Source organism: Alexandromys fortis, unplaced genomic scaffold (assembly GCF_014885135.2).
Source record: "Alexandromys fortis isolate MF-2015 unplaced genomic scaffold, M_Fortis_MF-2015_v1.1 scaffold_54, whole genome shotgun sequence".
Taxonomy (NCBI): domain Eukaryota; kingdom Metazoa; phylum Chordata; class Mammalia; order Rodentia; family Cricetidae; genus Alexandromys; species Alexandromys fortis.
Genome location: NW_026067958.1, coordinates 4461455 through 4488087, shown reverse-complemented (window position 1 = coordinate 4488087; position 26633 = coordinate 4461455). Strand labels below are relative to the sequence as shown.

Genomic DNA, 26633 nt, shown 5'->3' with positions numbered 1-26633 from the left:
AAGAGATCAATAGCAATAATGCATTTGGGATAATTATAACAATAAAATTTTAAAAATTGTAATAAAAGCTACTTAGAACTTATAAACTGGTTATTCTTGAATATCTATTGATTAGTTTTAGATAAATCAAGATTGATCTTGGGGAGCTGAAATCATGGGAAGGGAAATTAAATACAAATATTATATGATATATATATATACACACACACACAGATATCAATTATTTATGCACTAAAATGTCTGATGTATTTGATTAAAATCTCTCTCTGAGCATTATGATAGTGGTGTCATAATCTACTCCAGTTATGCTCCTGGGGACCATAGCTCTCAAATTTAACTCCTGCATGTCTCCCAGTGACCCAGGCACAGGTCCCTTCTCTGGACCCTATGTCCAGCCTTTCTTTCAACACAGAAACTACCGTGCCATGACTGGAGAAACTTAGATACCATAGCAAATAGCTTTAGGATGATTGCAACAATGTGAGAATTAAGACGTCTGCTTATTTTGGCTTGATGCCATAGCAAGTCTAAACTTACCAAATGAGTTCATAACGATTTATATAGAATTGTCACCACGACAACTGTAGATTAGTGACACAGAGTTCCAGGGCTCAGTAGAGAAAAACGATGGCGGATACCTGAATGAATGACAGAACTTGGAAAGCAAATGGCCACTTAGCATCCTCACCTCTTACCCTTGGGAGATGCATGAAGGTTCTGTTACCGCTTAGCAGAACAAACACAGCACAGTGCGAGCTGCACTGCAGAGCCTATTTTAAACAGTCTGCTGCGGCTGGTGAGAGGTGCTCTGCTGAGCCATCATTTTTATCCACAGCTAATGTGTCAAGAGAAGAAAGGATTGTAAAAGAAACAAGTCCCAGGGGATAACTCTGGAGGACATAATTTACAAACCTAAACTCTCAGCCAATAAATGTCAAACAACAGTGGAGTTTGAGAGCAAAACAGTCTTGTGGCAATTTACCTTTGATTCAAAAGGGTCTTCTGCTCTGCCCTTAAAAGTTGTTTCCAGTGTCAGTCACTTCCATGGGCATCCAAGGAAGGAGGATGCTTACGGGTAAGGCTGCTAATAGATGCTGTGGTACAGGGAAAAAGTGGCACCTGCTCAGTCCTTTCAAAGACACCCCAACTTTGTATTTGTAATGAAGACGCCCATGAAACCCAATCTGTGTTCCTGGGCTTTAGCTGGAGCCTGAGACAAAGAATACAAAAACACCTGCGAGTATTTGGACTAGGTTATTATTCCTGAATGACCTCCAAGGGTGTCTCTCAAAAATCAGTGCAGACAGACTGGCAAGATGTCTCAGTAGGTAGAAACATGAGGCCCATAAGCCTGATAACCTGAGTTCAGTCCCCAGAACTCACGGTAGAAAAAGAATGATGGAGGTGGGTCTTGTATCTTATCTGTTGCTTTTATTGGTTAACTAATAAAGGAGAGAACCAACTCTCAGAAGTTATCCTCCCATTGCCAGCCATGGGCCATGACATGTGAATGTATATGCAGGTGGACCCCGCACACATGCACAATACACCACCACCACCACCAACAACAACAATAATAATAACTTTTAAAAATAAAAATATCCATGTAGAATGATGGATATTCCAACACCAGTCTGGAATGAATCACTGAAACTGCCTTCAAGTTCAAGAATTAACATGAGCGTCTTAACCTTTAACTTCCTGTAATACCCACTCCAATAATCTGATGCTGCGAATTCATAGAGTGCTAACTCAGTAGCTACTGTCTCTGCTAAATCTGGGGCTACAACTGATGAGGAAGAAGGGATCTGGTGAGACACAGTCTTTACCAGGCATCGTGGCACCAGTCTTTGATCCCGGTACTCAGGAGCAGAGTCAGGCAGATCTCTGAGTTCAAGAAGAGCTTGGCCTGCATACTAAGTGAGCTCCAGGATAGACAGAGACAGAGTCATATAGTGAGGCCCTACCTCAAAATAAACAAACAAAAAAATAAGTAAATAACCACACAATCCCCTACCTTTGAGGAAGGCATAGTTTGAAAGAGAAAGTTAAGCATGCACATATATATTCAAAATAGATCCAGAAAGAACCATTGAAATGAGTGCACTAGACAACACTCCCAGGACCGGAAGGATGAGAGCCTTCTGATATTAAGCTGTTGGGTGGCAATAAAAATCATGATTGCCTATGATTTCTCCAGCAGTAAATACTTAAATCTGTTCAACTAAATTTGCCAGGAAAAGTTGGATATAGGAAAAGAAAGCAATAGTTCTAGAGATTTCCTCTTTATCAATTGCTTTCTAGACTTAGTCATTGGCTCCCTAAATATACCTATCATGTAACTATCACCTCCATTTTCCAGATGGACAAACTGACCCAGAACTTCAAGAGTCTCATCCAAGACAAAATCCAGGCCCAGAATCTACAAGATGCCGGAGCAATCTTACAGTTCTTATCTAGAGACCAGTGTTTGGGTCTGACCTTGGGAGGGTCTGAGGTTGAGGATTATTTTGATACAAAATCAAGTGCAGAGATATCTGAACAAAGGCATCTCTGCTGCTTGTTTCAGAAGAGGAGGGTCAAACAAACCAAACATATCCACATTCTCCAAAACTGCAGGAGAAAGTCTTCGAAACAGTGACTCCGGGATCCCTGTGAACTCCACAAAAGCACCCCATTCCGAAAAAATACCTTTGTGTTTGCAGTTCAAATATCAAGTGAGACAGCCGGTGAGCGTGGCTTAGAAATCTGAGCTGGTCAGCAGAGCCACTGCCTTGCCTTATTTGGATAAATAACAGCCTCAAAGACAACCAGTTTGGAAGTCATACATGCCCTGTGGCTGAGCTTGGCAGCATCTCTGCCCATGCCTTGCCCTGCCCTGCTCCAGCAGCAGACGGAGGAACTGAAGCAACCATCACCATCCCTTCGCCACCAGGCTGATGCTGATACAAAATGTCTCCGCCTCAGACACCAGACCTGCTTCTCCAAGTTCCAAGAACATACACCCAGAATCATGGGCATCTCCACTCTCAGGTGAAGCCCTGAATTCGAAAACCAAGTAGTCCTAAGAAACCAAATGATTAGTTAGCAGCTCAGAGACTTCCTGGAGAGACATCATGTCCCATGTGACAAAATGCAAAATGCGTAAATCATGGAAGGAGGGCGATACAATCTAGTTGTTCTTGCTAGTGCTGTCCCCTGAAAAGAGAATCCTTGTCCCACATGGCACAGGAAGAAAAAGTGCTGGGATCTATGGAGCATTTTCAAAGACCCGAAACTGCACCTAGAGTTTTGCACTCACTTTAAAGATAAGCTCTGGCTTGAACAACTTACTTTCTTTCTCCCACTGCTCAATGTAACATTCAGCCTTTCCTCCTTTTTAGTATGTGTGTATGTTCACTTAAATTTCTTCCCTTTTCTGAAAAACAACATGGGGTAAAATTTCTCCCAGGAAGGATAGAAAGACGGAGGTCAACAAATAGATGGCCTGTCCTCTGGACATATATAATTAGCCCCTACCCCTTCCAAAGTTTGAAAGAATTTAATCAGCCTCAGCAAGTGTTGCCCCTCCCCATCACGGTGCTAAAGGAAGGAAGGGAGTGTGGCAGAAGCACACTGAGTTATGGCTAAACAGGCTTGATTTCTCCTAGGAATCTTGTCTCCATCATGGATTCCCAAACTTCACTGTAGCCCCGGCCGTGAGTTTCACTGAGCTTCTAACTGTGTAGCTGTATTGTTCCAGAAACGCCTCCTGTACTTGCCCTTCTCAGGCCATGAATAGTAAATGACTTAAATCATTGCTACATTAGCTGAGATGCACAAATGCATGAAAAACTTGCATTATTTTTAATATCACCAACAAATATTCATGGGCTCCTCACTGAGTTGTGAGGCAAAACAAAGTGTATAAAATGGATAATATTCATTTGAATATATTCACAGGAGGATGAAGAAAATAATACCTTCTGTTGGTAAAACAGAAGAACTCATGAATGAATGGCAATTCGGAATATAGGCAACGTATACCTTGTTGTAATATATCTCAAAGACTGCATCCTTGAGGAGATAAGTCCGAGTTTAAGGCATGGACTTACATTTAAGAAGATATATGAAAATGTTCTTGCTGATGCCAGTAAGATGACTTATGAGGTAAAGGTGCCGACAGAAAGGCCTGATAAAGGGAGTTCAATCCTGGGGATACATGAGGTAGAAAGAAAAGAAGCAACTGTTGGAAAACATTATTCTAAGGTGTGTTACATTTGTTTATGCTGTGGAACGTTTGTTTAATAATGCAAAGATGTGTTGCATTCTTTAATGTTACATTTGTTTAACTCTGTGAAGTTGTGTTACTTTACCTGTGTAAAACACTGATTAGTCTAATAAAGAGCTGACCAGCCAACAGCAAGGCAGGAAAAAGGGCAGGTGGGGCTGCCAGGCAGAGAGAAATAACTAGGAGAAATCTGGGAGGAGATCAAGGAACAAGAAAAAGAGGGGACATCTGCCAAGCTACATAGCCAGTCATGAAGTAAGAAGGAAACAAACATCTGGGTACCTTAAGACAGTCCTCGGGGGAAAAATTATATTTTACTCTTGCCCAAAATTGGACATTCCTTTTGAGACAGGGTTTTTCTGAGTATCCCTGACTGTCCTGGAACTAGCTCTGTAGACCAGGCTGGCCTCAAATTCAGAGTTCTGCCTGCCTCTGCCTCCTGTACTGGGATTAAAGGCGTGTGCTACCGCCACCTGGCAAGTGCATATCATTCAACAAAAATTGTGACTCAAAGTTCCACCTTTGACTTATTTTTATGCCCTAATCTCAAGGTGAAACAGAATAGAAACTTACTAGCATTTTCCTAAGTTTCTTCAGATATTGCTATAAATAATAAAAATACAGAAACATTTTAGAACAACATATTTCAGTCTTAAAATGGCCACATTAACATAATTACAGCCTTGGATGCCAGGACGGCCACATTTCTCATTTTTATGAGAATGCAGAGGTTCTCTTAGATCACAAGCTAATAGGCCCCTTGGTCTAAATATACACAGAGAAATCTGCCACAGATTTCTGGAGTGATGAGGTCTGACCCTGTAGATACCGGGCTGGGTACATTAGTCTGCAGCAGGGAGGGTCCTTTCTCCTTCTTCTTCTGCCTTTAAACAGCTGCTAGCAAATATATTTTTAGATTCGCTTTTAAAGGAAAGCAAAAACGCTATCTACTTTTGGAGATGCATCTAGAATGTTCCTTCACTCACAACCACATGATGCCAACCATCTCCAGAAAGTTGTAATCAACATCTGTCCTTGGAGGTCAGCACAAACACAGTCCCACACGTTCATCTTAACTGAAGTACCCGACTCTGGTCAGGTAGAGGAGAGCCTCCTGGGAAACACACAGCAGCGTTCAGGCTCACGGAGAAAATTTCCACTGTGCGTGTGCTTTGGCTTTCTGCTGTGTACAGCTGTGTTCGGCAGTTCTTGCTGCTCCATTAAGGGTGAATGAGAAGTGATGGGTTCAAAGGGGTGAAATGGCAAGGTGAACCGTGACCTTTGATGTTCCAGGAAAAGGAAAGAAAGAAAGAAAGAAAGAAAGAAAGAAAGAAAGAAAGAAAGAAAGAAAGAAAGAAAGAAAAGAAAGAAAGAAAAGGATGAAATCAGTGCATGTGTGGACCTGGACTAGCGAATGAGCCAAGCATAGCGTTCATGCTTCAGGAATGCGGCGTGGCTTGGTGCTGCCATACAATGGCTTAAGTGAAGTCCCGGATGTTCACACCTCTGATTAGGAGAGGCCTTGAGGAAATATATCAGCACAAAATGACTTCATGAATACCACCTCTTTTGTGGGGAATAGCAAGACGCTGGAGTCCTGAGAACTCTTCAAGTGGAATTAGGTGGGATTTTAACAACAAAATGATGCTTTCTTTTCAGTTATACACAATCCGTAATAATTACACCTTCCATGACCCCCAGCTTAGACTTCATCCTAAAGTTTCAATCCATGGGATTAACTCTTCATTCACAAGACAGGATTGCCATTTAGGCTCTAACCCTATTCTAGCTAAACTATATCACTCATTTAATAATTTTCTTTAAGTCAGGTTTAGACTGACTTTTAACTCCTTAACTGTGAGCAAAATAACAATACTCATTAGTTCCTAGGCCCTTGATCTCACAAATCTTTTTAAAAACCATTAAAGACTATATTATACAATAACTAAAATTTAGGCCGGTGTAGTAGCACACACCTGTAATGCTAGCCACTGAGGCCGGCATGGGATACATAGTGAGACCCCCAGAAATAACAGAAATGAAAGGATGCAAAACCCCTTTTCCATGCATCACCTAAAAACCAGTGCAAGGGGAGTTTGCAAACTACTTGCAAGTAGTTTGGCCACAGCACATTAAACCTGCACACAAAATGACGGCAGGCAAGACCTGCTGCAACGGAGAATCGGACAACTAAGAATCCTGCTGCAACACTGTGCAACTTCGTGGAAGCCAATAGTTTTTGATTTATTCAATGTATCGCATAATTTGAAGCAGCTGCTATTTCTCAATTGACTTGATGACCTATTCCCTTTCCATAAAAATACAGGATAGTCTAAATTTGGTTAGTTCAACATCTATTTTTGGTGCCGGCCCATGCATTTCCAATTAATGAACTTTAGCTCTGACAGGCTCTGGTTCGTTTTTAGTAAGATAATCAAGAAGAGAGATGTGGGCTGCTTTCTGGAGAGTAAATGAAGCAAGCTGTACCAGCTACAGCCATGGAGGCTGTGAGGTGGGTAGTCTTCCCAGACTTGCCAAGAAAACCTCTGGGAAGCTGGGCATGGAGGCTTAGTGTCCTCATGAAGACCTGGAAAGAATAAGGGAGTTGGAGGACAACCTTGGCTTCATAGTAACTTCAAGGCCAGCTTACATTACACAGTGAGTCTGTCTCTTCTGCGTCTCTCTGTCTCTGTCTCTCTCTCTCTCTCACACACACACACACACACCCACACCCCCCCACACACACACCCCAGATGAGACCCAGAGGAACGAGAACAGTAGCAAAGGTCCACACAGCACAGCAAGGGGTGAGAATAATGAACTGGTCTGGGGCGGGCAGCTTGGGCTCCTTCACCATCTTTTATCCCTTCTTTGGTTTGTAAACCTGACTAAATCTCTCCCACCACGCTAAGCCTCTTGGATGTGAACTTCCAGGTGAATGGTTTACAAAAGGTGATGCCTAAGTCCCTCTTTCTAGCTGTTGGGCCCGAAGACTTCAAATTGGTCAGGCTTAGCCACTGAGGGAAGGAACACCAACTGCGCAGGTCGAGTGTGTTTCCTGAGTCATGAGTCTAAAGGAGTATTTCCTCAAAAGCAGAGGAAACACTTCTTGCTCCTGCACATCACACTCGAGCAAAGATGCCGCTAACCCCGTGGGGAAGCACCCTGGAGAGAAATGTCTCTGCGCATTGTTAACACATTATTCTCTCCACACAAATGTATACGAAAACAGCTCACTCACCTGAGATACTTTGGGAAAGGCACAAAAATGGTCAGCCTGCCTCGGAGCAGGACGCCAGACCTAGGAAGCCTGGGCTGATAAAGCCCCGAGCAGTCTGGCAGAGTCTTGACGGCCCTGGCGGAAATCCACAAGCAGTATGGAATAGTGAAAGTGCGGCCAGAGAACCTGAGAGAAGGAAGTTCACAGCTGGGAGACAAGGAAGCAGGCTCCCAGTCAAAGGCCACTTCTGCTAACATCAAAGAAAGGGGGCGTGGCTTGCATAGGAGAGGCAGGGGGTGTGGCAAAACTTTTCCTGCACTGAGGCTTCGGATGGGTGGGGGCTGGGAGCATCAGAAGAGCGAAACTACTTCAAGTGATGTTTGGGTGGGTGGGTTGTGTGGCCAACCTTGGATTTCAGATCAACGACAGCATAGTCATTAGTGTATATTAATTTACAAACGGAGTTTTGTTTTGAAATTTTTATAATTTGCTGTAATGGGGTTGGAGGCAGGCGGCCTTGATCCTGAAACCCAATCCTGTGTGGTGCTAGCAGCTGCATCCCTGGCGAGAACTTTGCATAACAAACCACCAGGATGAACATTTTCTGCTGTCAGGCTGTAGTCTGGATCTTCAGGAGGGGCTAAGGAGAGCGGGGAAGGCTAAGCAAGCCTGCAGCCCTAGCTCTAGAACCTCCCCCTCCAATATACTTCAGCTTTGCTTTTGCCTCTATTGGAGAGGGCAGTGGGGAGGCACCTGGAGCAGTCTCTCCTAAAGACTCTCAGGTCCGTTTTTGAGCTCACAAACACACTCCCCGCTCTGTGCCACAAACACAGTTCTTGCTTGTTGTGCCCCTACTTCCCTCGGCAACTTAGCATTTGTGGAAAGGAAATGGCAAAAGCCTGCAGCAGACACAGTCGCTCATGCCAGGGGTTTTCGTTTTCTCCACTGCTTCTGGTGCTGACTGCCTTCCTGTCACTTTGACTTGTAATCCCCGTCCGGGGGCAAACATAAACATCAGCTCGTGCAGTGTTAGGCTTTGAAAGGTCCCAATTTACAAAAACCAAACAAACAAGAGACTCCCAAACAACAACAAAACCCACTACAGTACAAAACAGTACCTTGACTCAGCAAATATGACTTTTTAACTACTCCCAAGGTAAATTATCTGCATTGGCTCCAGGCTCGAAACTCAGCTCTTGACAAGGCTGTGAATCTAAGGCACAGACACAGAGGCTCTGGAGAGAAAGCCTGGGTTTTAGTCCCAACTCCGCTACTTACTAGTGTGTGACCTTGTTACTTCATCACTCTCAGCCTCAGTTTTCCAATCTTAAAATGGGTACCACAGTACTTATGTCATAGGGTTACAATGACGACGAAAGGAAATGATACATGGACTGCAGATCACATTGGCTAACAATGTCCTACATTTTAAAATCAGCTACAAACAGGGATTTAAACACTACAGGATGGATAAGCAGATCCATGCATGTGTTCCTTTAATAGGAAGCTGGCAGGCTCAAAAGGGCATGCCCCTCATTAAATTCATTTAAATGTTCTCTATAATGTGATTTTACACAGACCTATTGTGACAAATAACCAGGATTTCTTTCAAAGACGTTCAGGCAATCATTAAATTTCACATAACAGGCTGTTTCAAAACTGGACCCTTGTTCAGCCTTCCTTCCTCAAGGTTAAATTGACATCTTCCTAATTTTCTTTCTAAACTAAAATAACTGAACAATTTAAGAAGAATTTCACTGGAAAAAGAATTTAGTAACTTCCCAGAATACTACAAGCCACACAGAGTTTTTTCTTATTTCTCTTAAATTTTCTCTACTGATCTCAGAGCTGAATGAAAGATATTTTTATGAAGATACTGCCGATTGCCACAAACCCATAAATGAATGAGCCCCGTTTAGGCAAACTGTACTAACTTCCCACCGGCTTTCCTAAGATACAAGATTAAACAGAAACAGGCTCACGGCTCTGTAGTTCAGAAACAGTCCAGTGGAATCAAAGGGGGGGGGGACCTTTAAAAAAACAGACTAATTCCAGCAACATGAGATGGTTTTCAAAGCAGCACGCAAGGAGTTCAAACAAAACCTCCAACTCCAGCTCCTCACTGGAGAGAACACAGGAGATGTACAGCGAGGAAGGGAGGGTACTGCCCTTGCCGGAGCTGGACAGAGCAGTGTCGAGGGACTGCGCTCTGTTTTAAAGGTAGATCTTACCTTTCATCTTCCGTGGCCCGTTCTTTTCTAGAAAAAACTTTCTGGACTCACAGGGACCTCAGGGCCACCCATCCATCTGTCGAATGCTTCCAGCCCCGTCTCTTCACGGTGACTACATGCGAGGCTTTGCTTTCTTACAGAAGGAAGCTTTTAGTCAAAACATGTGGTTTAAAGGAGCAATCTCCACCCTTGTTAAAACTATTTCACGGACATCCAGAGGTATGGCTTCTACTCTGTGGAAGTTAAAGCCGCGCAGGCATGCGTTTCTCCTGTTCCGGAAATCAGCATAACGAAAACCAAGGCTGAGCCAACGAGAAATGTTTCTTCCCTGTGTGCTGTCTGGCAGAAACTGCAGCCAGATCAAGGAAACACGTGATGTTTATAAATACAATATGGCTCATGTTGTCATAACCTCTCAATGACAAAAAGACGTGCAAGGGAAAACAAGCGGCCACGCAGCAGGAAAAATGAGATTTGCATCCGTTGGAAGCTGCCTGTCTGATGTGCAGGTTTGCTTCTGAGAAAGCGAAGACCTGAGAACACGGAGGGAAGGCGTGCTGGGCAGACTCAGCATTAAAATGCGCTGGCTGGTGAGTCACCACAGCAAGAGAAACTCATTACTGTGACAGGGCCGTCCTAAAGACACAGGTGAAGGGGGCAGCTCGTTGCTCATAACCAAGACCCACAGTCTCACTGATGCTAACAATGAGAAGGGCAAGCTTCGTACAGCTTGGAGCTGATGAGAAAAATAACAGATGTGGATATCGGCATCGATCATTGGCTATTCTGATTCCTGGTCAGTCAGATATTTGGAAGCAGGGGTTTCAACATCTGCCTTGTTTACTGTTACAGCGTCAGGATCTGGAGGAAGCATGCCTGGTAGAAAGAGCTGGCTCAGCAGGCTGCAGGGGGTGGGGGGATTTCTCTGACATTTTATAGTTGTGGGGTGATGCTCACTATTGTAAAATCATAATGCTTAGTTTGAAGATATTTGAAATGATAACAACCCACTCCACCTAAAGGCAGTTTTTTTTCCCCTCAGGAATTGTGCATACAGCAACACACGGTATCTTACTTAGGTTTTTTAATGGGAGAGCTAGATTTCTACTGCAGGTGAGTGCAACCCCTGGGACTCACTCTTTCACGGGGGGGCTGAGAGATGTGCATTTCCCACAGTCACTGTATCTGAGAAAGCCAGGCTTTCCCCATCACTGTGATTCTCATCTGAATCTCCAGGGAAAACAACCACTGTCCTGTTGCAGAGATGGAAAGAATGCGGGAAGACAGGTAGGCATTCTCGCTCCTCACTGGGAGTGGGCTGCAAACCACCAGCAGCCTGTTTACAGACCATTGTACTGACATTAGTAAATAAAGCATTAAAATTCGATAGGAAAATGCTGACCTAAGTAATATTTTCCATGACTGCATTTAGTCAGAATCTATGCAAGATGGGCTAGTGAGAGAGTCGCAGGGAGTGTGAAGATGAGAAAAGGGGACCTGTTCTCAGAAGAGGGTATCTGTGACTACAAAGTAAGAAGAGAGAAGAGCATGCCAGGAGAATACAGGGGCTGAAGGGGTATCCATGGAAGTCCCAAAAAAGGACAGTGATGAAGAAAAGGTCTGATGAAGCCTGGCTCCTGCATTAGGTCTTCAGGAAGTGGGAGCACCTAGGCGTGGAGGTGACCCATGGACACTGATGACGGAGACTAAGAAGATGGTCTGGCCACGGAAGTGATCTTTACCATCTGCCGAGCTCTGCATCCAGTTCCACATCTCACTACCTGTGTGGTACTAGATGGGTTGACTAACTCTGCTCAACTTCATTTTTTCCTCCTCAGGGAATCACAGGAATTTCTCTCTCACTGTGTTATGGAAATCGAATAAGAATGGATATAATAGCAATACTGAACAAGGTGCCGGGCACAGAGTAAGTGAATCACGAACATGGGTTTCTAATACCACTGCCACTGAACAGGTAGAGGGGCCTGGCTAGGACAGACAGCACGAACAATGAACGATGTCAGGGAGTGTTTTCTGATATTCCATCTCTGTGGTAGACTTCCATTCCTACAGCCTTATTTGGTTCCTCCCAAATTCAAAACTTTCATCTCAGCCAGAATGCAAGAGACACAAGAGTTCTGCAGCCTGGTCACCTCCTCCATCTTCCCCTCTTCCTCCTTCTGTAACTCCTTCCCTTCCCTCCTTGTTTCTTTGTGCTGTTGTTATCTTTTAGGTCGTCATCAAAGAACGAGATGGAACAAAGTAAAAGAGGCCACCATGGAGGGGATATCCAACCATATCAAGAAACAAAGCAAACAATAAATAAATAAAAACTAGAATAAATAAAAAATATTTTGTACATTGTATTAGGAAGAGTAACTTCTTTTATATAACTTTTTATAACTCATAAAACATATATGTAAATATCAAGAGAGGAAAGCTAGGGCTGAATACAAGGAAGCTAAAAGAAGCGGGCTCAGAGCTGGTGGGTAGTGGTTTTCAGCTGTGTGAGATGAAGGGAGGCTTCTTGAGCCTCAGTTTTATCATTTGAAAAAAAAAATGGATTCAGCACACCTATTTTGCAGAGACTTTAAATTTAGTTAAAATCTGAAGGGCTTTCCCATGCTGCTTCCACCACAGACACAGGAGGGCATATGATCTGACATCAGGAACAATGGCACACAGAAAATACTATTTATGTCTGGACAGATTCTGCAAAGAAACTAATACAGCTCACATGAATTATTATAATCCTGTAAGGAAAAAAAAAATAAAAGCCAAGAGGAATACACGACAAGAGGAAGAAGAAAAGCAAGAAAATTAAAGGGGGAGGCCAGGAACCAAGCCAACACACAAACTACAGCCTGCAAGTGCCTGCACTCTTGCTGTGGGTGGGCCACAAATCTAATTCTAAGCTTGAGAGTAGCAACACAAAGAAGGAAAATGATCACGTACAAGACTCCAAGTGTCCACATGATAAAAATAAACCAGGAGAAGGGAACTATTCTTGGGAGGGAGACTGGAGATATTTTTACAGCGGGTCCTCACTAGGAACATCACAACATCTGTAGCAACACAGTAACCATTGTTCTGGGCTGTGACCGCACCCCACATCTACCACCCCACCCCCACTCCACATCTACTGTCCCTCCGCACCCCACATTTGCCGCCCCCCGCCCCCTACATCTACCGCTTCCCCACACCCTACATCCCACATCTACCGCCCCTCCACATCCCACATCTACCACCCTACCCCGTACCCCATATCTACTGTCCCTGTACTCCACATCTACCGCCCCTCTGCATTCCGCATCTACCGCTTCTCTGAAGCCCACATCTACCTCTCCTGTGCACAACACATCTACCGCCCCTCCGCACCCCACATCTACCACCCCACCCCGTACCCCATATCTACTGCCTCCGTACTCCACATCTACCGCCCCTCTGCACCCCACATCTACCGCCCCTCCGCACCCCACATCTACCTCTCCTCTGCACCCCACATCTACCACCCCCGCACCCCACATCGACCGCCCCTCTGCACCCCACATCTACCGCTTCTCCGCATTCCGCATCTACCACCCCCCGCACCTCACATCTACTGCCCCACTACACCCCAACATCGACTGACCCACCGCACCCTACATCTACTCTACCCCTCCTCCGGATGACACACTGGCTTCAGGGAGACATGGAGGTGAACGTAGTATGATCTGAGCCTTTAAAGGGCACACCATCTTCGGGATAAGGTGAACATGACTTAAGGGGTTAGAGTAAGAGAGAATGTGTGTTCTTGCTCCTCAGAGGGAAGCCGGGATTACACTGACCACTCAGAAGCCTTCTGCAGCAGGCCATCTTTCATGTAGGCCCGAAAAATAGTTTTTAATTTTAATTACTTTTTAAACATTTTACTGTGGAAATTTTAAGACATAAAAAAATGAGAAAAAAAATAAGGAGCCCCTATTACCTTTCTATGTTTTTCAAAGTTGTTTCCTCTACTACTTTTTTTTCCCATTGATGGAGTATTTTAAAGAAAACTTCATTCAGCATGTCTTTTAAAGTGTAAATACTTTGGTATGTTTCATTTTTTTAAAAGTGCCAACCTGTTATTCTAACCCATATAGCTGCCAGTTATCCCTTAATATCTTCTGATGCCTAACACATGTTAAAACTTTCCAAAGAGTTTTAAAGCTGTCTTTTACAGCTGGCCCGTTCTCTTCAGGATCTACCAACAGCCCTCGAGCACAGCTTTAGCGGACAGCACGTCCTCCCGTGGTTTTATACGCTAGCAGTTCGTAGGAGGGAGGAATGAGATGACTGTCCATTAGTACGTTAAAAGAGAAGACTTAGTCCGTTTTGTGTTGCTATAACAAAATATCAAAGCGGTTGGGCATTTTCGGTTGCTGCTGCCCCCTCCCCCTTCAGTTGGATGGGAAACACAGATCCAGGTCCAGGTGAATAGCAAGGGTGAGTCTATTCAACAATACGGCAAACGAGCGGAAAGGGAAAAGGTCATGTAAAGAAGGAGCCAGGCATGTGAGCAGCCTCCCTCACTTTGTGAGAACCAGGGCTGCCATAATCAAGTTTGGGGAATTAAATTAATCCCCTTTGAGTTGGTTCCCTCAGGACCTGATCACGTTTGGCTAGACCACTAAAAATGCACCTCTCACCACCATGACATTGCAGGCCACACCGGGAACACGTTGAGTGTTCCATATGTCCCTAGCAGGCCGAAATATGAGGAGACACAGGGCACTCTGGACACCAAGAACAAGAAAAAATTGACATGGGAAGTAAGAAATGAGCAGGTGCAAGAAGGGCGAGCACTGTGGTTAAACCAGTGGAGGTGAGCTGTGCACCTTGACTAGGAAGCAGCCTCCTCGGCTGATAGCAGTCCCCTTCCTCTAGCTAAGCAACTGCTTAACACAAACAAGTGCTCATCGCTATAAATATGCAGACCACACCAACGTCTGCCTCAAGGATTTGTCTTGGGGACTAAATACTTGCCAGTGCCTAATAAAAGCTCACAAGTTAGCCCTGGCGGGAGTATTAGTACAGACACCAGAGAACTGTCTGCGAGACACTTTGTGAGAGACATGGACAAGCGCTGGAGAATGGTTGAATATTTTGAAGGACAGTTATCAGGGAGGTTAGTAACCTAATTTTAAAAATGTTTTTATTTTTAATTAGGTGTAGGTATGTATGTCTCTGTGTGGGTTTGTGTACCAGAGTGCAGGGCCTGAGGAGGCCAGAAGAGGGAGTCTGATTTCTAGAAGTTGGAGTTATATCTGGTTATAATCTATTAAATATGGGTTCTGGGGACTGAATTCAGGTCCTCTGTAAGAGTAGGACTTGCTCTAAACCACTGAAACCTTTCCTCTAGCCGCAAACTCAGTGTTTTCAGATCTCTCAGGCTCCATTCCCTGCACATGCATGGGTGGGCGTGTGGTGTGAGGACACACAACACAGGCACTCCATCCTGCAGAGGTAGAGAATCAAGGGAGCTCTTCAGTAGTAGAATTAGAAGTACTGGAAGAAAATTCAATGTGAAGGTGACAGCTTAGAGCAGTGGTTCTCAACCTGTGGGACTCAAGCTCTTTGGAGAGGGTCGGACGGCCCTTTCACAGGGGTTGCATGTCATATAGTTATGTTATGACCTAAAACAATAGCAAAGAAGCAGTTATGAAGTAGCAACAAAAATAATTTTATGGTTGAGGGTCATCCCAACATGAAGAACTGTAGTAAAAGGTCACAGCTTTAGGAAGGGTGAGAACCAGTGGCTTAGAGGTTACACACTTGGGTTTGGAATTAAAGAATGAGGATCTAGAAATCCATTTCTGTGTTCATTCACAGAGTTATAGTTTTTAAACAGTAGCTAAAGCAGTGATAAGATAAAAAAACACAAGTTCAAGGTCAAACTAAAAGAAGAGCAGAGAGAGAGAGAAGCTTAAACTGTGTAAATCTGACTGAACACACTGAAGCCATTGGGGAGTGACGGAAAGGAAAGGTCTACGGAATAAAGGAAGCTAGCGTGTGCTGCAGGTATGCAAAGAATTTAGCCGTGGTGTGGAATGGAAACCGTTGGCTTCTAAGTAGACCATTCCTCATCATCAATGCAAGACTCAAATAGAAAACAAACGGGAAGCAGCAACTGACTTGGGTATTGGTAGTTAATTTAAGACGCAAGGTTAATTCTGGGGAGGGTGTCCTAAATGTAAATCCAGCGGTTGTCTGCATTCAAGTAAAAAATTAGAGACATATGAGTAAGATCCACAGTAGGTTGAGAGCATTTCACAATGACAGCAGAGAATCTTGGGTAATAATATTAATTACACAAGAAATAGGGAAGCCCCCAAAGATCAGATAACAACCAGGTTTAGCGAACAGGAAGCCAAAAGTTCCCTTTGAGAGCCACAAAACAGAATAGATGACTTTCGAGGTATGTATAATTTGTGAATAAGCACACATAATGTATTCAGAAGGGCCTGCTCCATATGGTGGTACCAGTTCTCTGGGAATTGAATGATCAAACCTACCTGATGTAAGGAACAAAAGCCATGTGACTAAATTAGATTGGGGTGCTTTACACCCACGTGGAAAGCATCAGCAGACTCAGGAGTCCAGTTAGGTACGTTCAGTTCTAGCCAAGAACAAGTCTCATTAGACACAGAGGCCTTAGCAAGGCTCAGCGAGATGTTAAATGAAAAACTAGACATCTGCTTCCCCACAAAAATTCCATGCACACTCAGAGGCCCGTAACCTCGGAGTTAATACTTTGGCCTAACTTGCTTCCTGGGCCACACCATTCTTATCATAAAACCGCTCTGGGAGAACGGCCTGTAAATTGTAGATCCACAGTCTCCCATTTTCTCTGACTCAAAGGCAAGGTATTAAAGTCCTTGTTTAAGGAAAATCTCAGAGGTCATTGCAGACTCTAGGCATTGGTGCTATGGCTCCTCAGCTTGTTTCAATTCATGTCTTTTCATATGCTTGTTTATTGGGAAGGAGCGGACAGCCCGAAGGTCTGGCCCAGGCTGTCTCTGGGAGGTTAGTGAGTGACGTCTAATGACATCAGGTGAAGGGTTGTCATGACATTCCTTCATGGCCATGCTCACAGTGCCCACGCACAGGAGGACGCAGTGTGCTTTGGCCCACCATGGAGCTTGGTTTAGTCTAAGTCTATAATAACAACTGGTACTTGCTCTGTTCCGTTCTGTTCACACTAGCAGTGACGTTTTACAGCTGGACTGTATACAGGCAAGGCTTAGCAAAATTCCTTGCCTTTTCCCAGCAATGCAGCTGTACTCACTGGGAGAGAGAAGACAGCTCCAATTCCCAGAGCCCAAAGAGAGGCTGGAAGATTACCACATCTTAATTTTTGGAATCTAAGGAAAGGTTCTAAGTTATGCTAATCAGACATGATCATGCCTAGATGGCTCTGACAGAGCTTTTTGTGATTCTCACTTCTGAGTAATCTTTACTAAAATACAAGGACTTTTGACTGACTACATTATGAACAATTGCTGTCCCTCATTTGAGGTCAATGACTGAATTCCTCTCTCACACACACCTAACTGTTATCTGAAGTGGGCTCTGAACAATCTACAAAGGAAGCACTCATGTTTTATCCACGAGCAAATACTGAAGGGCTTTGCTGGAGTCCAGAGCAAAGTCTGTGCATCTTAATAGCTTACATGCATATGGTTACTATTGGACGCTCCTGGTCCCCACCGCAAGTCCTGTCTGTGTAGGCACCACATGTGCTTGAGAGTTAAAACAGGTGTCTTCCGCAGCCACATGCAGGGCTCCCCAGAAACAACTGGGGGGCGACTGTCTGAGGAAGGGCTCTGTGTAACAGAAACAGTATGGCAGAAGGACAGGTGGAAGGAAGGCACATCAGAACTAAAGATGCCCAAAGGGTAAAACTTGGGTGTTTTCCAGAAAGAGCACAGCAAAGTCATGCCACCCAAGGGTCTCGTAATCTCCACCTAGGCTCCCTTAAAGGAATGGCCCATTGTCTTCACACGGTTCTGGCTTGCAGTTACATGTAACTGACTAAAAACAAATGTTAAAATTCTAGATTTTTCTGAAGTAGCATTGCAGCCTTTTAGTTTGAATCACATAGTATTTTACACATGGGGAAAAGAAAAAGAAAAAAGAAAAAGAAAAGCAGTTGAGGACATAATAGGCCTTTCCCTTCAAAACGGTGGGTCCTGGTCCCACTGGGCCTTGGCTCACAATGCAATCCAGAATTTCATGGACATTCTTCTGGAACCCTTAGCTGGATCTCCTGACCTTTCCTGCATTTAAACTCACATATCCCAGGAGGAAGGTAGAGCTCTGGTCCTCGTCGATTCTGCAGCCTAACGCACTGCACATGTGATGCTAGGGTATAAGAGACCGGGACACGAAGGCTGCTGTGCAGCCTCCCTGAGAACAGGGGGTCTCCCCAGACCATGAGCAGATCCATAGTAATGCCGAGTGTCTTTAAAAGTGGACAATGAAAGATGGGAGATTTGACGAGGGAAGCAGGGCCAAAGGATTGAAAATGGGGTTGCAAATCAACATAGGAAACTTCCAGAAAACACATACACTGACTCTCTATAAAGAATTTGGCTTGGCTTGCCAGCCCTTATTTAGATTGTTAAGACTCTCTAGACACACAGGGCTGTAAATAGGTGTTGTTTTAGCACACCAAACTGGCCATCATTTGTTACGGCAGCAAGAAGAAACACATGGACATCAGGAGGAAGCAGAGCGCAGCTCACTCACGGAAAGACCAGTAGGAAATGCCTAGATTTCATTAACAATAAAAAGTATTTTTTAAAGTTGAATTCCAGTGTCCTTGTAGGTGATTGCATGCACTCTGTGTATGTGCTGGGGAAAGGGTGCACTTCAAGAAATTGATTAGTTTTTTGGTTGTTTTTTGTTTTGTTTTGTTTTGTTTTCGAGATAGGGTTTTTCTGTGTAACAGTCCTAGCTACCCTGGAACTACCCTTTGTAGACCAGGCTGGCCTCGAACTCAAAGAGTTTAGCCTGCCTCTGCCTCTGCAGGGATTAAGGGCGTGTGCCACCACCACCCAAGCGAGAAATTGACACTTTTATTCCCCACTTTTATGTACATTGGACACAGCCCCTCCCAGTGGACTTGTATTAATGTGATTCTCAGACTCTTCTCATACAGTTTTCCCGTATTTTTCCTTCCAGACATCCCTGAGTGTTATAAATATTGGGGTAATCTCCTAAAATGGCCTAAATCTGGAGAGTTCAGCTTCTGAATCCTGTAGGTATTTATGTTCAGCCCTCAACATGGTTCAGAGAAGAGGTGATGATGCTTACCATTAAGAGAAAACAGCCCCGAGTTAGCAGGTGAGCAACCACATGAGGACATTGGAAACAGCTACAGTGATAACAAGAATTACTTTCTCATGCAGCTCATGCACTTTTTGTTTGTTTGTTTTTACTAAGTGGAAGCTTTGCAACAGATTGCCTAGTAAGCTAATGCGTTACAGACCAAGGATACTGAGACAGAAGGCTTTTGAGATGCCATTGATATCTTCAGAGTGAAGAGTTATCTAAACTCTGTGCTTGAGGAAGAAGATACAGAACAGCCCAGTGAAAGGGGGGCCCAGCAGTCCATCCTGAGTACCACTAAAATAAGTACGTAAGTGAGTAAAGATGAGAACTGAGATCCATGCTAAGGGAACGAAGGTAGAACCAACCCCATTCTAATTTCCATCCTTCAAGTGACCAGGACATCTTATTGTTTTATCAGTGAACAAATGAGTCACCAGACAAGACAAGCAACACGATCCCAGGAAATGTGGTAGTGGCGGTGGTTGGCTGTGAGAGGAAGGAACTGTGCGAGCTGGAAACAGTCCGCACTCCAACAGGGGTACTCACCCTCACGTCTCCGTTCACAGCTTTTGCCATGTGGTTAAATGCATGTGAAGGATCCTTGTTGTACACCTTGAGAAGGGATCTGTCTTGGATATTCCTGGAATCAAACACATCCATCACTATGGCAGAGGAAAGGAGCCTGATTCTCGCCATTTCCTCTCCCTGTCCTTAAGCATCAGGCAAAAGACAGAGACAGACCCTCCGGCGGTTGTCTACCATGAACCACACAAAAAGTCTTTTCACCATGAAATGGGCAAAGATAAATAAGGAAGGGAAGAAGAAAAATGACCCTGGCTTTTCTTCCCTCATCTCGTTCCCAGGGAACGTGTTATTCTTGCCATATTAACGTCCACCCATAAATATCAGGTAACAAGAACTTGCTTTCAAGCTTCAGAGTGTGGAAAACTAACACCCCTGAAGGCAGTAAAATGCCAATATTTACAATACCTTCAAAGAGCTTTGGTTAATATTTAAATACTTAATTGTTTACTTTGCCAAAACACCTGCTTTTCTTCTTATCTAATTAATGTACACATAACAATGATTTTTTTTCTTTCTGACATGCTCAGTAAGGGAAAAAAAAACGTATACAGAATGTAGAAAAAAATATTAAAAGAGATCAAATTCAGTATATTTAACAATGCATTTCTGTCCCCCCATAGGGCATTTTTGGATACTTTTCTCCATACAAATTGAAGCACAAAGGGAAAACAGCAGAGTCTTCACTGCTTTTGATCCCAGTTGTAGAGTCAAGAACTCCAACTGCAGAAGACAGGGGTTCTGCACCCTGCGCAGAGGATACCTTCAAATCACACAGAAGTGGCCCTCCTCTCTCCATAGGTTGGTCTGTGGGCCTCTAGCCCACCTACACTGCGGTTCCATCCAATGCTGGCTGGAGCTGAGGGGCAGTGGGCAGGCAGATGGGATCTTTCTTGTATGTATACTTGCATTGAGTGGGTGGACCACAACCACTAAGATCTTTAGGTCATATTTGTGTTTTAAATGAAGTGGAAGATTCTAGGACTCTTGTTTCTCTCTAAATACCTGCCAGCTATTGCTTTGAAGCATCAACTAGTCCTAGCTTGCATGGCTGCTTCATGTTTGAAGTAGCTCATTAGAAGTGAGTTTGGGGGAGCAGGCAGTCGTTGTTATCAACAGTGGCAGGAGTAAGGATGTGGCAGTTCATGAAAGGAACCCAGCCTCTGGCTAGCAGATGTCACATGTGACATGTTCTGAAACTGGAAATCTCACTAGCCATGAGAGAGGCTTACTATGATTGTAAATGTATTTAAAATATATGAGCTTGGTTTATGATTAATTTAGAAACTTATTCATCTGAGATGAGCCAACTGCAAAAGGCCAGACTGCATTGTGGAGACATTTACCATACAGCATCCTGGCCTGACCTCTCTTCAGTACCTCCCTGAGGAAAATACGTGAAGCCAGTACAATAACGAACTAGTCAAATGGTCAGCAAATGGGCTCTGACATCTAAAACACCGATAGAAATAAAATTATGACTTTAGAAGATTAAAGCCGCTGTCTTTAGTTACACCTATCTGTATTCTTTTTTTTAATGTATTACATAATGTTTGTGGCAAAAATTTCCATCACTGAACTTAAATTAAAACATCTTATGTACAAAAGCTAAAGAGTAAATGGTCCTATAGGGAGGATACACAACGGTCATTTAAGGTAAACATGATATTCACCAAAAGCAAGTATTTTATCCTGAACACTTTTAGGCCCATTTTTCACATTTAAATTAAAGAAACAAAAAGCAACTTAAGGAGAGAGAATGGTAGGCTAAGTGCCAACAAGTTATCATTATTGCAATAAGAAACAACAACACAGTAATATATCTGAGAATTATTAGGTTGTGTGTATGTTTGTGTGCATGTATGTGTATATGTGTTCATACGTGCATGTGTGTCTGTGTGCATCTGGAAGTGGGGCATGGACTAAAACCCAGGCCTTATCCCTGATAACTTGCGCTATATCCTCACATTACCAGGGTTTAAAAAGTGTCTCTTCTAACAAGCACTGCTTTCAGTTCTTTTATCGGATGGATTTCCATTGAGGAGGACCATGGTCTTTTTCTTCCTTGGCTCTTCCCAAGTCCCCTCCTGACATTTCCAAAGAATGCAAGACCAAGCCTAAGGAACCATACCTTAGAACTCGGAAAGGCTTTAGAAAATGGTAACTCATGGCATATGTAAATATTTCAATCGGCTGAAAGTGAGAAAAGTCCAAGTGCTCCCAATCGCCTCCTGACAGCTTTAGGGTCTGCAGTCCAGCACTTAGTCACTGCTATTGTCCCTCAGGGCCTCTCTACCCATGAGTGTGGAAGTAGAAGGTGATCGCTGTGAAGTGGTCTGTCCATGTAAAAAATAACATACGGCTTTATATTATCAGAGATATACGTTTCAATATAACGTGATTACCTCCGGTTTAACTTTATGTTTTGTAAATTAAAAAAATGGTGACAGCTTGATCAATAATTTATCTAAAAAATAAGCATGACTTTTCAGTGGTCATAAATATTTAAACCTGTTTTCCAAAAGCAGGAAGCTGCACAACAGTTGTAGTACCGCCTATAGCTTGGGGCATGTGTCAAGTTCTGAAAGCCCTAAATTACACCCTGGCACCACCTTAGTAGTCATCTGGGGTTGCTGCTAGATATGGATCAGCTTGCATTCATGCTCTGCAGGCACATTTTACAAAGTACGACTTGCTATTTCCATGATGAAGAAACAGGGGAGCCTGCTCTTTCCAGGGTAGTGACCAAAAAGTCTGTCTTGTGCTCCTCATGATTTGGGCTGAACATTTGGACATCCTGGATGTGTGCGTGTGTTTGTGTGTTTGTCTTAATTGGCTGTGTGCTCTTCAATAAGCCTCTTAACTTTGATACACCTAATTTCCTGGTTCCATAAGCATTTGACTTCTAAACTGTTTAGGGACTCTACTAGCAACTGCTTGTTTATATAAATTTAAATCCCTTTTTTACAGCTGATTTATGGGGACAGATCAGAAGGGGCCCTCATTCTACAGACAACACCACTGCAATTAAAAACAAGCTTTGTTTCCTGCTGCCCAACCACGCTTCCCAGAGAAAGTCCCTTCAGCAGGTGACACCCTCGGGTAAAGGATGACTCTTTCAGAACTGGCATGTGGGACTGCTTCTCAGTGTAGTTGGAAGACACTGAGTTTAGTTTCATTTCGAACTTGTGAGGCACAAACGAAGACCCAGTAGGATTATTACTTAAAACATCTACAAGTTCTGTCACGGGAAAAAGGGCAGTTTGTGAGGGAGTTTGAAATTGTCAGTCTAAAGTATGGATTTAGCTCTTGGCATTTCTTTACCACCTCCCTGGGCTTTCGTTCCCTTGACCTTCAGATGGATGCAGGGCTGGGTCTTTTCCTGTGCTTCTGTCAGCTGTCACCAAGGCAGAGCTAGTTACACACGCTGCAAAGGTCGACGCGGAAGACGTCCACTCGCATCCTTGTACTCAACTGTAGGCAGCCAGAGGGTGGACACCCTCCCACCTGCGGCAGCAGTCAAATGGAATGACTGGGGTTTCTCCATCAGGCTGAGGGGAATATGGACTGAGTACAAACTCTAGACACCCAATGGGTGGTCAAAGACCCACAAAATAAAATAAACAAACGCCCCCAAACTACTACCTACAACAACGCCCCCAAACTACTTACCTCACATCATTTAACTCATAATAGACGTTTCTGCTTTCGTCTTTGATGTAGATGGCAACGCTGGGCGACTCCAGCATTTTCATGGTGAGCTGCTGTGGGAAGGCACTTACGAAGAGGGCACGGATCGTGTCCGCGCTTGTGATTTCATTCGGCATCCGCAGCTGTTTGGTTTCATCTCCATACTGGAGGTAGAGAACACCTGCATGCAAAAGAATATGCAGTCATCAGCCCACGGATCAAGAACCATGGGTGTGAAACGTAAGCTGAGCCACTTCTACCACACCACAGTTACAGATGTTCAGAATAAACCCGGAGAGCAAGCAACGGGGGCTGCTCATTTGGAGCTTCCACAGAACGCATTGTCTGGTTATCCTGTAAGTACCCGGTTATACTCTTTGGGCAGGTGTTAACCAGGCCACCCCCGCCCCTGTTCTAGAATCAAAAGGACAAAGTTCTAACCTTGATGCCTATAGTAAAAGGCAATACATACCATCCTCAGAAGGTATATTTACGACTCTGACCTTGTAGGTTTATTTTTAGCATTAGTTCATTGACTGGAGACCTAATCATAGCAAGGCATGAGATAAGATTCAGAGCTTGTCTCAGAGGTTCATTCGGAAACATTTCAAGTGGAAACAGCACATCTCTGTGGTTTTACTATAGCTATCGAACGCTTATATCATATTAAACTCCCCTCAAGAGGCTGGCACCTTGACATTCCAAATAAAAATGGGACAAGTTGGTTCCCACAGATACCATCACTGAACGTCAGAGTTCCAAGCAGGGTGGCGTATGTCTTATTTTGGCCAATGAGACATTAACCAATGTGGCGCAAAGTGAAGACCAGACACCTGCTGGCATACTGGGTTTGTCTTCTTGATGAGCAAGGTTTGACAATGTTCCCTTTCAGAACCCAAATTTGAGGACTCCAACATAAGCCCCCATAGAGGTCAAATGTAGAAGAATGGCAGCCACGTCTGACTGCTCCAGCAATACATCCTCATGCAGCGAGGAACACGGGATGAACTTGAACTCCCAAGTCATGTGACAGAAAGGACAAGTCCCCACCAAGCACTGCTGTGACTGGAGAGTCCTAGCCAGCAGCTTGCTACTGTGGTTTGGATATCAGTGTCCACAGTGCGTTTGAACATTTGTTCCTCAGCCAGGGGTAGTGTTTGGTTAAGTTGTGAAACCTTTAGTAAATGAAGCCTTGCTGGAGGAAACACACCACTGGAGGACTTCGAAGGTTTACAGCCGGCCCCCATCTACTCTTCTCTTCTGTTGTGTGCAGATAAAATGTGATCTCCCAGCTTCCGCTCTCGCTGTCACGCCTTCTTTGCCTGCTGCCATGTTTTCTCCCGCCACGCTGGACTCTATCCCTCTGGAGCTGTGAGACAAATGAGCCATTTCTCCCCTAGTTGGTGTTGTTAGGCCAGTGTATTTCACCATAGAAATAGCAGAAAAGAAACGAACACATTTGCCTTCACCTGTTGTCTGGACATGGATAACTGAAGTGTTAAATCAAAGATGCTGAGGTTTCATCTGAGTCCTGGTGTTTGTGTATTTGTGAGAAGCCATGGGGGTGGGGGCATAGACTAGCACCACTAGGTAAATATTAATGAGAAGAGACTGAAAAGGAAAGAGATGGCTTTTAGTTAAATACGGCATCTCACCTAACAAACATATCCTCCAGAAACACCACTGAAATGGCAAAGAGGAAACACACACACACACACATCAAAGAATTAGAAGAAGGAGAGAAAGCTCAAGGACAGATGAGAGAAAGCTAACACTGAAATCTTCAAGGGAAGAACTCATTACAAACCAAAGAGACCCAGGAGTGCCAGGCTCCGTGAGCATGCACATACAGAGCTGAAAGGGTGGAGCCTGGCTCAACCTCTGCTTCCCAGCTTAGCCAAGGCTGTATTACAGCTGGTCAAGTTTACAGGCCGATACTGGGGGAAACCAGAGGAACTTCCTTAGAGCTGAGTGACCCGAGGAAAGGACCCTCAGGTTCGGAGGGAGAGCCATGTCGGTCACTGTGTCTGAACATCTGCCACCAGGACTGGGTGGCTGTCCCTCACCTTCTCATGCTAACAGACTTTCAAGTTTTCAGACACTTTGTGAAAGCTTTTAAAATAAGAAGAGAGCATTTGAGACTTTTATCAGGCATCTACCTTCCTAGAAAAAAAAACCGGTTGGGTAAAAAAATGGCTGGGAAAAACAGTTTTATGAAAAATAGACTATAAGTTGTCTTTCCCCAAACTAAGACTCACGAGACTCCAGACTGAAAGGGGACATGACATTCCCAACATACTCAGACTAGTCATTGATACTTGGAAAACAACAGGCCCTGAAGGCTCCCGGAGGTGGGGAGAGTCACAGAGGAAGGACCAGACATCAGAAAGAAGCTATTTTTCTTAGTATCGACCAGGAACAGCACTTAAGAAACTCTGGTAGAATAAAAAATATAGATTTATGCCCCTCTTCGACACCAGCCAGGTTTCCATGAAAGCCGTCTTCTCAGTGAGGGTTTCCCTGGATACTCCACCTAGAGTTCCAATACCTATGTCCCCTATTATTTTATATTCTACCCTTGTTTTCTTTCTGTTCTTTTCTCACCCTGAGCTACAAATTTGTATCTTAATGCTTGACCTCAGGTCTGGCTGGTGCAGCTGCCGACTGGGTACACATGTCCATGACAATCTCGAGAGGATGGGGATGATGCCTTTGAAAACAGAGAGGATGGTGTTTTCATACTTGGTTCCAGAAAGGTATTTACCCTTAGATTTTTAGCTAAAATAAGTTTTAAGAGAAGAGATATGTTCTGCAGGGTGGTGGTAGCGCACACCTTTAATCCCAGCACTTGGGAGGCAGAGGTCGGTGGACCTCTGTGAGTTCAAGGCCAGCCTGGTCTACAAAGGGAGTCTCAGGACAGTTGGACTACACAGAGAGACCCTATCTTGAAAAACTGGAGAGAGAGAGAGAGAGAGAGAGAGAGAGAGAGAGAGAGAGAGAGAGAGAGAGAGAGAGAGAGAGAGAGAGAGAGAGAGAGAGGTCAAAAGATGGCACAGATTACCCAGAACTGGAGATGGAGATACCAGTGACTGTGAGCAGCCACAGGGTGAAGGGAACCGAAACTGAACCTGGGTCCTCTGGAAAAGCAGCAAGCCCCAAGAGGGGGGAGTTTTTAAAGTATTTTTTTCCCCCATGGCTCTTCCTATCTATCAAAGTACCTATCATAGGTCCTTTTCTTTTTCCACCTGTCCTGTGTGGACATGTGAGGAGTGGTATGTGCATG

The 26633-nt window shown here is 44.1% G+C and overlaps 1 protein-coding gene across 16 annotated transcripts in view; it reads right to left on the bottom strand.

Moving 5' to 3' along the window:
* Kiaa1217 (KIAA1217 ortholog) overlaps positions 1-26633 on the bottom strand; it is a 479642-nt gene that overhangs the window by 68383 nt on the left and 384626 nt on the right. For 14 of the 16 annotated variants that reach the window (XM_050152641.1, XM_050152630.1, XM_050152627.1 and 11 more), the window contains 2 exons: positions 23333-23531; positions 19625-19718 (listed from right to left, as the gene is read on the bottom strand). In XM_050152641.1, the coding sequence (XP_050008598.1) occupies positions 19625-19718; positions 23333-23531 (293 nt within the window). Of the gene's footprint in view, positions 1-7511; positions 7731-9721; positions 10029-19624; positions 19719-23332; positions 23532-26633 lie in introns of those variants that run through there. The other 2 variants (XM_050152639.1, XM_050152638.1) reach the window with 2 other exon arrangements.